This window comes from Odocoileus virginianus, unplaced genomic scaffold (assembly GCF_023699985.2).
Source record: "Odocoileus virginianus isolate 20LAN1187 ecotype Illinois unplaced genomic scaffold, Ovbor_1.2 Unplaced_Contig_24, whole genome shotgun sequence".
In the NCBI taxonomy this organism is placed as follows: domain Eukaryota; kingdom Metazoa; phylum Chordata; class Mammalia; order Artiodactyla; family Cervidae; genus Odocoileus; species Odocoileus virginianus.
In genome coordinates, this window is record NW_027224341.1 from 1,302,229 (window position 1) to 1,319,112 (window position 16,884).

General features: G+C 39.6%; 1 protein-coding gene across 3 annotated transcripts in view; it reads right to left on the reverse strand.

The window, feature by feature from the left end:
• CYB5R4 (cytochrome b5 reductase 4) overlaps positions 1–16,884 on the reverse strand; it is a 98,802-nt gene that overhangs the window by 57,682 nt on the left and 24,236 nt on the right. For all 3 annotated transcript variants that reach the window (XM_070464462.1, XM_070464461.1, XM_070464460.1), the window contains exons 3-4: positions 11,204–11,304; positions 4,806–4,887 (exon numbers count right to left, since the gene is read on the reverse strand). In XM_070464462.1, coding sequence (XP_070320563.1) covers positions 4,806–4,887; positions 11,204–11,304 — 183 coding nt within the window. The remainder of the gene's footprint in view (positions 1–4,805; positions 4,888–11,203; positions 11,305–16,884) is intronic.

Here is a 16,884-nt window from a genome sequence, read left to right on the forward strand (position 1 = left end):
TTACCAATTCTGGAAAGTTCTCAGCTATTCAGATGCCTCTTCCTCATTCTCACTACTACTTCCTTCTGGAAATCTGATTATATGTGTTAGATCTCATTACTGTATTCCCTGTGGCTCTTGAATGTTTTTCTATACTTTGTTTCTCTGTACCACATCCTGCCCAATTTCTGCTGCTCAATCTTATAGTTCACTGGACTCTTCTATGTCTAATCTCTCACTATTCATGTTATGTACTTTTTTATTTCACCAGCTTGATTTTTCATTTCCAGAGGTTCTATTGTTTTCAATTCTACACAATTACTAGTCTCCTTCTTTACTATGTTATTAATTTATTCTTATTTTCCTAATCACATCAAACAAAATTATTTATTCTATATACAACTAATAAAGTCTAAGGGGTGAAATTCTGCCTTTATTTCTGCCGACTTGTTTCCTCAAACGTTGTTTAATTTTTCACTGTATGCTAATAACTGCTGCTCTATACCTGTGGGAATTTTGAGGGTTTTAGATTGAAAATTTTTCCACCACTAAAAAGGTTTATATAAATCTGCCAAGCAGCCTGGGAAACCAGTAATGGGAGACCATTTTACTTCCTGGTCTGAGGTTTCTAAGATATATACATAGGTGGTATATATTTGAATTCCCAACTCACATATGGGCAAGACTGTGGCTACAAATTCTCAAAGGAAACTTCTCTTTCCTCTCCCCCATCACCTCATAAACAAGGTCAAGGCAGACTATCCTGACATCTCCCTTTGTTGTTGGACAGATTTTTCTGTTAAGCCTTCTCATTTCACTGATTATAGAGACTTCAGGAGCCAAGCCACAGGCAGGGATCTCAGTTTTAATTCCTTCCTTTACAGATCCAAGATCTGATCTTTCTTTCCCTATGTGACCATTAAAATTCCTGCGGGCTCTAAGTTCCAAGTATATGATAAGTGTTTTCTGAAAGTGAAGATATGAGAGCTAGCTTATCACTTTGGATTGCTCCTTCTAACTACTTTTTTTCCCCTTAACCTGCCAACTTCCCTGTGGAATCTGCTCATTTTAAACAGTGTCTGCTGTATTTGGTGAAACATTTTGAAGGTTCTCTGTCTTTCATTTCCAGGCAGGAAGGAAGGAAATCCTAAGAGTCCTTTCATTTGTTTCAAGCTATGACACAGAAGCCTAAGGAGTTGGGACACTTTCTGACCACCCTGAATGGCATTACGGAGAAGCATGTGACCTTAAGTACTAGACTGTGTAAACAAGACATGTAAAATTTAGGGTGACGTAAAGTTAGTCATTTAGAAATTTTAGTTAAGAACATGTTCTCTGCCGGCAGTGATCTGGTGAGCTCTGGAGCAATTAAGAAAAGAAAGGGATTTGTTCACAAAAGTAAGCTGGTTTGGAAGAACTGTCAGACACTAAAGTTCAAACTAATTTGCTTTTGGTGTACCTCGTTTACTGTGCATTGCTTTATCCACTTTGTAGATACAGCATTCCTAAAAAATTGAAGGCTTGTGGCAACCCTGCATAGAACAGGTCTACTGGGGCCATTTTTCCAACAGCATTGGCTCACTTCAGGTTTCTGGGTCACATTTTGGTAATTCTGGCAATATTTCAGAATTTTTTTCATCATTATTATATTTGTTATGATGATCAGTGATATTATGTTACCACTGTAAGTATTTGGGGGCATCATGAACTGCACACCCGTGTAAGATTGCAAATTTAATCTATAAATGTGTATGATTTGACTGTTCCATGGACTGGCCATTTCCCTCTCTCTTCCTCTCCTTGGGCGTCTCTATTCCCTGAGACACAACAATTTGATATTAGGCCCATGAATATAACCCTACAATGGCCTTGAAGTGTTCAAGTGAAAGGATGAGTTCCACGACACTCACTTTAACTCAAAAGCTAGAAATGATTAGGCTTAGTGAGGAAGGCATGACGAAAGACAAGACAGGCTGAAAGTTAAGTTTTCTATATCAAACAGTATGGAGATGTACAAGATTAATGCTGTTTTCAGGCCTGCTAACACAACATCTAGGCTTCTCTTGCGGCTCAGCGGTAAAGAAAGTGCCTGCCAAGCAAAAGATGCAGGTTTGATCCCTGGGACAAAAAGATCCCCTGGGGAAGAAATGGCAACCCCCTCCAGGGTTCTTGCCTGGAGAATTCCATGGGCAGAGCTACAGTCCCTGGGGCCACAGAGTCAGACACAAGTGAGTGACTAAACAACAGCAGCACAACAACCACTCTGTGGGCTGTGGATCAAGGAGTCATTTTGACTTTCAAGTCTTATTATTTAAGAAATATATTTTGTAAGGCTATACAGGTGCCATAGATAGTGAGTCTCTTGATGGATCTTGGCAAAGCAACTGAAAACCTTCTGGAAAGGAGTAACTATTCTAGATGCCGCCAAGAACATTCACGATTCATGGGAAGAGGTCAAAATACAAACTTAAAGAGGAGTTTTGGAAGAAGTTGACTCTAACCCTCACAGATACTCTGAGGGGTTCAAGACTACGGTGGAGTAAGTAACTGCAGACGTGGTGGACACAACCGGAGAACTGGAATTAGAAGTGAAGCCTGAAAATGTGACTGAGCTGCTACAATTTCATCACGAAACTTGATAGGTGAGGAGTTGATTCTTATGGATGAGCACAAAAAGTGGTTTCCTGAGATGGAACCTACTCCTAATGTAGATGAAGGTTACTGAAATGACAACAAAGGATTTAGAATATTATATAAACTTAGTTGATAAAGTAGCAGCAGCAGTGTTTGGGAGGACTGACTGATTTTGAAAGAAGTTCTACTGTGGGTAAAATGCTATCAGACAGGTCTATATAATACAGTAAAAACATTCATGAAAGGAAGAACCAATCAATGTGGCAAATTCCACTGTGGTCTTAAGAAACTCCACAGCTGCCCCCAACTCCAGGAACCAACCACCACCTGATAAGTCAGCAGCTATCAGCATCGAGGCAAGACACTCCACCAGCATATTACGTAAGTCCATATTACGACTTGCTGAAGGTTCAGATGATGGTTAGCTTTTTTTCCCCAGTAACAAAGTTGTAGGGAAAGAGCAAATTAGCCAAGATGGCATGGTCAGGCTCTCTCACCCCATGGCCTCTCACTCTTGCCCTACGTTTTGTAAATAATGACCATGTAATAGCTGAGATCACTTTCAGCACTGCACATGAGCATCACGACAGGCTCCCTTGGTCAGGGGCCACCGTGCGTGGTACGCCTGTATGAGTTTCACCCTGAAAGCCCTGGCTGAAGCAGCACTGAGGCTACACTGGAATGACATCATGACCGTGCTGTACAAGGTTATATACCGGTTCTGTTATGGCTACGTTACGGCTATGCTGCGGCTGCTGCATTAGCCAGGAGAGAGGCCGTGTTACGGCTGCTGTCCCAGCCAGGAGAGAATAAACGTGTCTGCACCTCCTACAGCTCCTCGAATCTCCTTCCAGCCTCGGAGTTTCTGCCTTGCCTACCCTGGGTTCAGCAAACAGTATGAACAGCAAGACAACTGGCATCACAAACAGGATGAGCAATACAAAAGTGTTTTTCAATTAAGCTATGTACATTGTTTTTGCAGACATACTGCTATTGCACATTTAATATAGTATAGTGTAAATATAACTTTTATATGCACTGGGAAACAAAAAAATCCATGTGACTTCCTTTATTGTGATATTGGCTTTATTGTGGAGGTGTGAAACTGAACTTCAATACTTCTGAAGTTTGCCTATATACGTGTATTGCTTATTTGTTTTGTAGTAGTATTAGTAGAAAGAAAAAAGCCTTTTTGAGTATCTGCTACACTGCTATCATGCTAATTTTACTCATATGAATTATTGCCCTATCAATCTTTGCACAGATTAAAAAAAAAAAAAAACTTGAGGTTCAGCTATAGAAAGGGCCATCGTTATGTCACCGTCAACAGACCATGGAACAAGGGTTCAAATCTAGGTAAGCTGATGCTATTTTTACACAGCGAATGGAGGCCTCCATCAATAAAGCCTGGAAATACAAAACTCACTTAACTACATAAATAGTAGCAGAGTCAGGTCAAACAAGCCAATTTACTCCTACTTTGGATGTTAAAATCAAGAGTTGTTCAAAAGAAATGACTCCATTCCATTCATAGTAAAGGACTTCTGACACTCCTACTTCATGTTGAAACTTTGCAAAGGGCATTATTCTAAAAGAAGCTTAGGAGTAAAGAGATGCTCTCCAACACTGTGCTGATTGCAGAGTGGCAGTTGTCAAGGTAAGGGCAAGAAATGGGTTTTTTAAAAACGTACTTTAAAATCAGAATATGGTTGTCTATGATAAATAGTCAAGGAATGGGAGATAAAGATGGGAAGGAAAATTTCACTATATAACTTTTTATATTTTCTGATTTTTGAGTCACGGGAATACAATCACATATTCAAACAATTACACTCTAGGAAACTAGTCTAAAAGTCAACTCTAATCAAGTGTTCAAGCTACTGTATGTAATGAGACTGGTTACATAGAGCCTTGTAACAAAAGCTAACAAAACCCGAGTAAACAAAGTCCTCTCACTTCCATTTTGTTTATTCCCCACACTATGAAAGTTCTCTCAAAACAGTCAAATTTTTCAGGTAAAGTCACTGTTTCATTCTAAAGAACTAAAGAAAAACCTTTATAGTGGCCGGACTAGGAGGCAAGTGAAATGAGAACAATTTAATGATTTATTTAAATATATTTGCTGAAATCCCTCTAAAAGACAGTCCACCTGTGTCAAACACCAATGTCAGTTTAGCCCTGGATCCACGTACCTTTAGGAAGAGCAGGTTTCATGGCCATCCTGCCCACCAGGCATTCTTTCAGCATGGATTCATAGTTGACCCAACGATGAACCTGGCGTGGGAGAAAAGTAACATGAAAGCAACATGACTCCAACTCCATGAGATGCTACCATTTTTTTCTGATCAAAACTAAACATTCTTGCACTGCTCTGAAAAACTAAAAAGCAGGTTCAATTAGCCAACAAGGGAGGGACAGAATGAGAGCATATGCAGGGATGGTTTAGAAAAATGTTCTCTAGGTGTTGTCTGTAGACCTCTGGAGAATCCCGATGCCCAGACACCCATGAGGTCTTGACTAGCATCAATATTGGGTTGATTAAAATGTTCATTTGGGTTTTTCCATAAGATCTTATGGGAAAACCTGAATGAACTTTTTGGCCAATTCAGTAACACTAAGATGTTATTTACCTTTTTCACTGTGTTGACATTTGCAACGGTTTTTGAAAAAGCAATGTGGGTAAAACTGCATCTTAGCACATATCAAGGCAGTGGTCTCAATCATGATATTCTTTACCTCAGACTCACAGGGGTGGGAGAAATGGTTTCATTTGAGACCATCCTTCCTGAAGTAGAAAAAACAACTTTCTTAAACCTGAACCCTTGGTTTCAGGACTTTTTTAATACGCTGTGTAACAAATGGGAAGTTCTCAAAAACATTTATGCTACTATGTAAGATGGTTGCCCTGAGCAAAAACCTAGGCAATTGTTTGATTTGCACATCAAACTGTGTTTTTTCTTGAAAAGCTGTTCATAAGTAAAAAAAAAAAATGAATGACCTATAAACTAGTTACTTGGACTTGGGTATCTGATAGACATTTTCTTCAAAATGAACAAAGTGAGATTGTCCCCTCAAGGAAAACAACTGACAGTATTTGTTGCCAGACTTACAAATGGGAATTAACTCTAAACAACCTTTCTGGAGGACAGCTTCTCAATATACACTAGCCTTAACATATGCAACTCTTCTATTCAGTAATTCAGGAATTTACCGAAAATATTTACATATACAGAAAGATCCAGGCACCAGGATACTCATCATAGCACTATTTATATTAGAAAAATATTGGGAACAATTCAAAAGACCAACTGTAAAACATAATAATGGAAAGTCATAATATATTATTCAATAAATGCTATAATCATTAAAATAATCAGGTCAAATAATACTGACAACAGAATCTTTATGTATGTTTCCTGAGTATATAAATTTACACTAAAATAGAAAATATGTAAAAAAAATATGCAATTATAAATGGGCAGTCACTAATATAAATTGAAATTTTATTTACCAAGTATTTATGGAGTATCCAGTTATGTGTAAAGTACCATCCATCTCTGGGGCTACATAGAATTTTAACAGATAGATGAAGGAGAAAGATATTCAGAGAGGCAAAGGTACAGGGTTTGTTAAAATTAGTGATTCGCTCAAAGCAATTCAGTTTGCTCAAAGCAAGTTGCATGTTGAGAATATTTACCTTGATAGATTATTTTTAGGCCCTCAAAAGCCAGACTAATGACCTTAAATGTATTATACTGTGTGAAATGGAATATCTCCTGCCACATCAATAAAGAAGGATGAAATAGCCATCAGAGATTTCAGGCCTCCAAATGTGAATTTCTGAGCCTAGAGAGCCCCCAAGAGGAAGAAAAATGCCTGCTACGAAGCAGCTGTGAGCCAAGGAATTAAAGGTTGTCACAGGCATCAGCCATTGAATCCCTCCAAAGTAAGTCAGTGGGCCCTAAGGGATTCAGAAAGGAGAATACTTGTTTATCAGGCTACAGCCACTCTCTACAGATGAGGGGTAGGGGGTGTAAAAACAGATGGGCGCAGGATGTTGGCCCTAGATAGCTAAGAAACAAGTGAAAGACAGGATTTCAGTAAGCCGTGAGGCTAGTATCTTCCATTTTGCTCAGTCGTGTCCTACTCTTTGCGACCCCATGGACCGCAGCACACCAGGTCTCTGTTTTTCACTATCTTCCGTAGCTTGCTCAAACTCAAGTCCATTGAGTTGGTGGTGCCACCCAATCATCTCATCCTCTGTCATTCCCATCTCCTCCTACCTTCAATCTTTCCCAGTATCAGGGTCTTTTCTAATGAGTCAGTTCTTTGCATCAGGTGGCCAAAGTATTGAAGCTTCAGCCTCAGCATCAGTCCTTCCAATGAATATTAAGGATTGATTGGTTTGATCTCCTTGCAGTCCAAGGCACTCTCAAGAGTCTTCTTCCAACACCACAGTTCAAAAGCATCAATTCTTTGGCATTCAGCCTTCTTTATGGTCCAACTCTCACAACCATACATGACCACTGGAAAAACCATAGCCTTGACCAGACGGACCTTTGTTGGCAAAGTAATGTCTCTGCTTTTTAATATGCTATCTAGGTTCATCATCGCTTGTCTTCCAAGGAACAAGTGTCTTTTAATTTTGTGTCTGCAGTCACCATCTGCAGTGATTTTAGAGTTGAAGAAAATAAAGTCTGTCACTGTCCCATGTATTGAAGAGCACTACATTCCTTAGTTTGAGATACCTGGCTTTCCTTAATTAACAATAATTTTTCATGTTCAGACTATCTGCCCCCTTTGCTGCACACTTTTATAAAATCTGATTCCTTCCCCGCCTCCTTGGAGCAGTTTCTGAGAGCTACTTGAGATGCTGCCTCTGGGACTGAAGACTAAGAACTCTCAGTTTTCAGGCAGTGACTGTTTTTCAGTCGACAACTGCCCATGGTGAGCCTTTGAGAGCTGCAGAGCACGGTTCTAAGACGACTGCCTCTCAGAATACTATTTCAGATGTCATGTTCTGTAAACGGCGCTGAAAGGTAAAGGTATCAGGGCAGTATTAAAATACTAGGTGAGAGAGGGTGGTGATGACCTGACTAGAGGCAGTGGGGAGAGAGAAAAGGTGCAATATTTAAAGGCAGAACCACAGAATTCCACCAGCAATTGGATACTGGGGGACGTTTGTTACCAAAAGTGTTGCCCCAGAATCATAACCCTGCCCTCCCTCATGTGGAAACTAACTACCCTTATCTGAGTTTCTGGCCCAATTAGGAAAGGACGAAGCTGCTCCTAAAGGACCTTCTAAAGTATCGGTTAGAACCAACTAGGCCCAGATGGCAGAAGACCTGCTGAATTCCAGTGGACTGAGCCCTCTTTATGCGTCCATCGTAACACATTAGCATGCTAAGGGACACGTCCCCCAGCGCCACAACAGGTGACAGTTGTCATGACAACAACCAGAAGAACCCCAAAAAGGACGGAAAAGGAGTGTTGCCTGAGTTCTGGGTCCACACCACACCCCTGTTTCAGAAAAGTCATTAATATTCTCCCACTCTTTACCGAATTCCCTCCATTTTACTTCAATCTTCTATATATATATGTGGTGTCTCAGTCTGAGCAGGGTTGAGAAATTGATCTGCGAACCAGTTCTTGCTTCTCCAACCTTTGACCACTGAATAAAGCTTGTGCTGTTCCAGTCTCAACACTGGTTTTGTCATTGGTTGTACGAATCCAAGTAAAAAAAATAAACCCCCTGGTTGAGACAAGGGGTCTCGGCCTAGGCTGAGACTTGGGCACAAGTCCAGGCGACCGATTCAGTAACACAATGAGAGAAGGCAAAGATTACCCAAGTGGTTTCAAGTTCTCATTTCAAGAAACAAGAAACAGAGGAGGGAAAAAAGGGAAGAAGACTATGAGCTGATGTTATCTGAGGGTGCACTGAGCTCCAGTGTCAGCAGGTTAGCACATTGTCCGTCCGACAACTGGAGATACTAAACAAGTAATCAGAAGTGAGAAAAAAACTAGACAGAAGTGTGACAGCAAAGAGATCACTTAACACTCTCTGTACAACTCAAATACTAGATATTAAAGATACAAGGAGTTAGTTTCCTTTTGTGGTAAGGAAAAGTCACAAACAAACATCAGTGGTCTTATTAAAGCCAAGGGGAATGCAGCAATCTGGTAACTGGTGTGGACAGAGAATGCAGCCTGCCATTTAAATAAACAAGGATCTTGTAGCCATAAAGCCATCAACCACGACAGCTGCCTGCTATGGGGCGCCCTAAGGGGAATTCAGGCTCCTCTGGTCACTCAGCTGGTAAAGAATCCATGTGAAATACAGGAGACCTGGGCTGGGAAGATCCCCTGGAGAAGGAGATGGCAGCCCAGTCCAGTATTGCCTGGGGGATCCCATGCACAGAGGAGCCTGGTGGGCTACAGTCCATAGGAGTAGCAAGAGAGTCAGACATGACTTAGTGACTAAACCATCACCACCCACCCAGGGGCCAGGACGGAGAAAAAGAGGATATTGGCTCTAGAGAATTAAGGGGACATCAAAGGAGTAATTGATCTTCCTACAAATAGAAAAACACTAAAATCATTAACTTGAGAGGTTTTCTTTTTGTGATTAGTAATAATCTTTTGATATTCAATTGATGTTTTTCTTTTTTTCCAGCAAAAATTCCTATAAATCCTGGTTTCTCCCTTACCTCTTTAGGAATAGCTTCTCAAAGTTATCTGACAGGTCGCTTCTGGACTATAGTTCTCAGTAATGCCCGAATAAAACAAAATTCTCAACTTTCAGGTTGTGCTTTTTTTTTTCTCCCGTCAACAAAAGGATTGTAGAAACTGCTGAAGAACTCAACAGTATCACACTTCTTATGACTTCCTCCCAAACAAGCTTAAATAAGATCCTTACAATCACATGACACTAAGAATATAAACAGGACTAGATGTTACTGGAAATTCATCTATGGAAGAGTACATTCAGCATCAAGAGGTTACAGGAGCCAACTAAAAACTGTGTCTTACCATCTGCCTCTACAAACATGAGGTCACTAGCCCCTGCAGCCACTGACCTTCAACATACCCTGAAATGAATTCAGGGCACAGATCAAGAATGAGACACTCTGTGTTCTGGTAAAAACTGGCAAAAAAGGCCTTCAGAGAGTTGGACATTTTCAAGAGGAGATTTTATGAGCCCAGACTCCTACATCTTCTCACACTTAGAAAAGCACTGAAATCACTGAGAGTGACATCCGCTCTTTGTGACTAGCAGCAAGCCTCTGCCAAAATCTGAGCCTGACTGCACTAACCCCACTTCACTAAATCACACGACCTCCCCGCTAACCCCATTGGAGCAGCTTCTCAGAGCTCTCTGAAACGCTGTCCCCAGGCTACAGTTTTCATTTCGCCACCAATAAAACTTAACCACAATTCTCACACTGTTCTTTTTTTGTTTTTTCCAGTTGACACACAGGAGAGAATCTGGTAGATAAATCTTTCTGGCAAATGTTCCCAAACTTTTCTATTTCACTTGCATTGCTAGCAGACGACCAATACCAAATTACAATGGGAATTTACCTTAAATTTCCAATAAGAGCCTTCCAAGGAGAATCCTAATATCACTGATGAGCAAAAATGACTTTTCTCCAAACCAGTCAAAACATTAATAGCAAATGATATTCAGCTATTTAAGCAGATGCGTGTAAGTACATTAAAATACAAAACAAACTGTATTTCTGGTAGCCTGGTGAAAAAATAAATCTCCAAATGGATAAGAAGATAAGAGGAACAGAAATTAAATTTAATCTGTTCAGAAGGCAACTCTAAAAATAACTCGACTGGTTCAGGTATCTCAACTGGTAAAGGCCAGTACTACGTGAACTTTATTTACTAACAATGTGGTTATTAATCATCACTAAAATACAAAATAAAGCATTTGTTAAGACGAAGGCAAATTTCTATTCCTATCAAGATAGTTGTTTCAAAATAACAATTCAGCCAATTGATAGTAGTTATCGCATACTACATAATTTTTAAATAGTATAAGAAATAATCACTCTTTTAAATACATATAAGGGGAAAAAGTGACTCATTTAAATATCTTTTGATATATACAGAACCTCTGCTATCACTATAGGAAAAATGTTTCCTATTCATTAATGATCTTTCTACATAACATACAGATTGAGCTGAGCAAAACAGGCTGATTATGTAACAATCCCAAACAAGAAAAGACTAAGAGCCAAGAAGCTAAGTGACCTGTTTCCTCTAACAGTTACTGCCCCCATTAGTCAATCAATGATCAAAACTGATAAAAACTGAGGGAACAGTTGCCAACAGAGAAGGCAGTGAACACTTCTGTGTAGACTCTCAGATACAGATCTGAGAGAAACTCTAAAATGTTAGTAAAATAATTCAAGGGCAAATTAAATGAGCAGTTGCTATTTATGAGCATCTTTCCACACTTCAAAATTCAAGACAACACATCTGAAATTTATGCCATGGTTTTCTTTCTCCCTACCACTGCCACACTACTGAACCTGAGTGTGGTCCCACTGGGATAGAAAGATTACTTTCAGCACCTTACCTGATCAAAAAGGTCAGTACCATCTGATCCTGCTGCTCTCATAAGTTCATCTTCTCCACCAGGATGATACTCCATGTACGGGCTGACATTATAAACAAAGCCTACATCAAATAAGGAGAAATAATACCCTAAATGAACTTCTTACAAACTGTACAAAGTAGATGTTTCAATAAATTTCCCAAATACATCCCACGTAGGAGTACTAAGGATATAAAATGGCCTGAGACTTCACCACACTTGCAAGCTAACAAGTCAGGCTGTTGGTTTCACGGGTCCTGGCAGAAGAAACAAGACCCCAGGTTAGAGACAAAGGAGAGCCGAGTACTTACACCAGCAGCGGCAACGAGAAAATTCAGCGTCTACATAAGTTTCCCAAACCCCAGTTCCCACAGAGCTATGTGAAGAGGGCCAGGTAGCAGCTGTACACTCAATGTGTTGCATGATGGAAAAGGAACCTTGAGCACAGGAAGCCCTGAACCTTTTATAAGGGGCAGTAAATACACCTGCCCTTTGTTCTGGAGGGAGACATGATCTCTGTTTATACTGAACAGTAAACAAATCTCTTCTTTGCTCTAGAAGGAGACACTAGCTGTACCACTGAAGGATGACCACCACGCAAACATTTCTGAAAAGGTAGCTAGAACAAGACAGAGTCCATGCCTTGGCTTGCAAGATGTGCAGATGTGCAAAAGACCTATAAGAGAACTGCCTCCCAACATGCAAAAAAATCACGAAACACTGAATTTAATGCTTTAGAAGTTCTCTCTTCTTCCACCCCTCTCCCCCCACCTCTCTCTCATATTATCACAGCATCCTTGCTGCCCTGGCAGCAGAATCTGATGGAAAAGAATGGAGCTGCCATCCATAAATCGATCATCTCAGTCAAGGACGAGAGATGGGGACTGGGCCCCGGAGGCACACTCTGTGAAAGCACTTGTTCACGGGACCAAGATTACTGTTTAGATCTTAAGAATTGTTTCATCTTCCCCAAATAGTTATTTCATCTGTTCACATATTTAACTATATTTTTGTCAGGGAACCACTGACAGAAACATTCCAGCCATGGCCAGGCAGGATAATAACCGCTTGAGTGTTATCTCACATGGAACCCAGAACTGACAAGTTACTGCCAGCTGGAAGAATTCAGGAGAGGGCATAATGGGTAAGGAGACACCCACCCATAATATGTCCTGCCAACCTTCCAGAAACCCTTGCACTGGAAACCATCTTGACTGGGAGATGCGATCACAGGCACAAGTAAGATGATTGGCCAGAGACAACTTGGAAAACTAACCTTATTATCATAAACCCTGAGCCTGTGAGCCACACGGCAGAGCAGTTCTCCTGGGTCCTCTCACCCTGCTGCTCTCCCACCCAGGCTCCCCTTTCCAGTAACGTCTTTTGCTTTGTTAGTACATGTGTCTCCTTGGACAATTCATTCCCAGGTGTTACACAAGAGTCCACTCTTGGACCCTGGAAGGAGTGCACCTTCTGGTAACATTTTTATCTTTTAAGAAGAAGGAAGAATAGGAAGCAACAAATAGAGAAGAGCTCACTGAATAGTATTCCCAAGGAAGTGAACTTCTTTTAATTCTTTATTTGAAAACTAGATAGTAGACAAATCTAGCCTTTCAAGACACCTCAAGAGTGCATGGAGAACAACTGGTTTTCTTATTTCCAGGGCTAATCCTTCTTTATGTAATGACTTCCACTAATTTAAATAAACTCAGATAATTTAAGATGTTCATCCTATATAATCACCTTGGAAGGAAAGTAGTTAAATTTCAAACCCAAGAAAGGTACCTGCAGTTTCCCCACCAATTTAATTTTGGAAAATAACCAGCCAGTCTGAATTGCTTTATAAAATTACTTAAAGGCAATTTAGGCAACAAAAAGAGGTAAATCCACAAAATCTCTCTTTCAGCAGTCCTCCAAGTAAGTCAAGAAAATGGGGGAAAAAAAACTGGTGGAGCACCCTCCTCTCTCCTTCCCCATAAACCTTTCCCAGCCAATTTAGAAGGAATTTTTGCTACTGTTTAATGCTCCAAAGTCCCACGGACCACAAATGTCTGAAGTAATGATTAGACTAAGAGTTATTCCCAACAGGTTTTTAAAGACAGAGAATGCATTCCAAACATTCAGAGTTCTAGTGTTTCTCAGGAACATGAAATCTATAACACACAGTCATCTAACCTTCTGATGGAACTCCATGTGTTTCAGCGATAGCAGAGAGATGACCAGGCAGTTTAACAGCTGCCCCAATCTGCACAGAGGGCCCTGCGTTCTCCCACATGTGTTCTCGACTGCCTCCCAGTGCTTCAGATCGACCCTCATCCTCTCATAACCTACCATCCTTTTTGATGGACTCCAGACCTGAAGAACTTCTCATCCCCTTCAAATGGACAAAACTAGGAATGCTTATAAAACCCCTCACTGTGTGGAATTAAAGCCCAAGAAATGTTAGATCCAACCACATTCGGCAGTGTTAGTGCTTTGCTAATTATGACTTTCAAACCTGTCCCAAAATGCGACAGGTGCATCTCCTCTGGTTCAGAGACTCTTCCCTCTTTTCTTCTTCCCTCTTAATGCTTTCCATTTTTTTTTTTCCTCAAAAGCATTTCCTACCAACTAAAACTTGGACTCCTGACTGTGGCAGAAGAAAACAGCCACAAAGAACCTAGCTTGATGCTTTTCCTTCATGCTTTACTGTATTCTATTTGCACCATGGGATTCCCAAGTGGCTCAGCAGTAAAGGACCTGCCTGCCACTGCAGGCAGTGCAAGAGACTTGGGTCCAATTCCCGGGTCAGGAAAATCCCCTGGAGGAGTAAATGGCAACCCAGTCCAGTATTCGTGCCTGAAAAATCCCATGGCCTGCTGAAACTTTGGCCAATACTGTGGCCACCTCGTGCGAAGAGTTGACTCACTGGAAAAGACCTTGATGCTGGGAGGTATTGGAGGCAGGAGGAGCAGGGGACGACAGAGGATGAGATTACTGGATGGCATCACCGACTCGATGGGCATGAGTTTGAGTAAACTCCGGGAGTTGGTGATGGACAGGGAGGCCTGGCGTGCTGTGATTCATGGGGTCACAAAGAGTTGGACACGACTGAGCGACTGAACTGAAACAGCCCACCAATAAGGAGGGAACTGTATCTCCATGGCTCAGGCCACACACTGTAACTAATAAAGAGTTTCATTTTTTCTTTATTCTATTTTATAAGTCAGGGAGTTTCAAAGTATGGTTGAGGGGCTCCCCCACAGCTCAAGACTCTTTCAGTGGTCCAAGATCAAAACTTTTTCACAGTAATATTAAGATGCTGCCTGCCTTTCTAAAAATCTCATTCTTTCACAAGTGCATAAGATTAAAAACAGAAGGGGATATCAGAATATAGTTGTCATCTGCAAAGCCACACATTAAAGATATCTGCCAACATGTGAAACAATGCCACTTATTCACTATGTTTTGTTTTAGAAAACATATTTTTCATGAAAATATTATTATTTATAATATACAGTAAATTTATATTTTTATTAATTTAAAAAATTCTTTCAATTTTTCAATTTTAATTTCTGAAGGGTAAACATCAATAGATATGAATATCATAAACAAAAGTTCTTTGGGGTCCTCAATAATTTTTAAAGGAGTAAAGGGATCTTAAAACAAGAAGTCTGAGAACTACCGCTACTGAGGAAAAGTGGTATTTTTATAATTAGATTTTAAAATAATTTTTGTTTTAAAATTCAAAAACAAATGTAACTCTAAAGCCCCACGTTACATTCATCCAACAAAAATTTATTTAATGTTTATCAAACATGTACAAAGTATTATGATACTATACTGCGGTGTGCCTATGTATTACACTAATCACCACCGTTCATTTTGTTGGCTCTAAAATCAATGAAGGAAAAAAAGGTGTGTTCACATAGTAAAATATGGCATATTTCACTGTATTCAATGCACAGATCCATTTTTGCAAGTATTGTAACTACTCTGCCCTCTAGTGTTCAGTAAAGAAATTGCACATTACTTTTATTTTATTTTAGAGATAAAATAATGAAACTATTTTGATATGCTTATCTATGTGAAATGAAACCATATATGATGTTTATTTAGTTCTAATAATTAATGAGAGAAGATGTTTAATATACACAACAATGACTATGAATTCGAATTTTTCTTTTGATTCTATTAATGTTTGCGACATATATTTTGAATCTGTTATTGGTTATAAACAGAGTTCCTAATGATCCTTTCAACACTACAAAATACTTTTATCTCTAGTAATATTCTTTGGTAACAGTTTTCATCTGATATCAATATAGCCCATCTTATTATAGTTACTGGTCTTTTTTTGGCCATACCACATGGCTTTAAGGATCAGAATTCCATGACTAGGGGTCAAACCTGGGCCCAGGGAATGAAAGCACCAAGTCCTAACCACTGAACCTTCATGGAATTCCATATATTTACTTTTTACATAGTATAGTTTCTCCTACACATTTACTTTCAACTCTTGTCTTTTATATTTGAAGCATCTCCCTCATTATGTAGTTGGGTCTTAATATACATATACACACAGAAAATCTCTATCTTTCAATAAGAATTTACATTTACACTTAATTACTGATGTGACTAAATTTAGAGCTACTATCTTATTAGCCGCCCTCTCCAGACCCAAGTTTCTTTTTTTTTTTCCCTCCAAGTTTTCTGATTGTGTCTCTATTCCTCTCTCAGTGACTTCTTTTGGGCCTACCAAAACTTTTTTTAGAATTTCATTTTATTTTATCTATGGGTTTTTAATATACCTCTTTGCACTATATTTTAAGAGACTGTTGTAGGAATTACTTACAATATATATCCTTAACTAGTTTACTTGAGTTAATGTTGTAACCCCTTCACATGTAATATAAGAACCATTTACCACACTCCATTCCTGCCGCTTTAAGGAGCTCTACAACACAGTGTTATAGTTTTTGCTTGAAAAAGTCACGTATATTTTAAAAGATAAGGGGAAAAAAGACTAATCCTTGTATCCTCACACAGTTACTATCTCCCAAAGATCTGAGTTTCCATCTGGTATCATTACCCTTTAACCTGATGAATTTCCTTTAGAGGTCCTTGTAGCATAGGTCTGCTGATACTAAATTCTTAGTTTTTGTTTATCAAAAAAGCTCATCTTTATTTCATCTATATCTTTTAAGTAGCTTTAATGATACAGAATTTAGAGTTGATAGTGTTTTTTTTTTTTTTATCTTCAGTAGTCGTTTTTATAGGGCCCAGCTGTTTTACTTCTGGTTATTTTCAAGATTTTCTTTTTATCTTTGGCTTTCAGCAGTCTGAATATAATGAGCCCTCATGTGATTTTTTTTTTTGTATTGATCATGTGTGGATTTGCTAAGCTTCGCTTCCCTGGTGGCTCAGCTGGTCAAGAATCCGCGTGCAATGTGGCAGATCTGGGTTCAACTCCTGGATTGGGAAGATTCCCCTGGAGAAGGGAAAGACAACTCACTCCAGTATTGTGACGTGGAGAATTCCATGGACTGTACAGTCTATGGGGTCGAAATGAGTCGGGCACAACTAAGCAATTTTCACTTTCTTTCACTTTGAATTGATAATTTTAGGCCTTTCACCAATTTTGGCCAATATTTATCCAAATACTTTTCTGTACTATTCTCCCG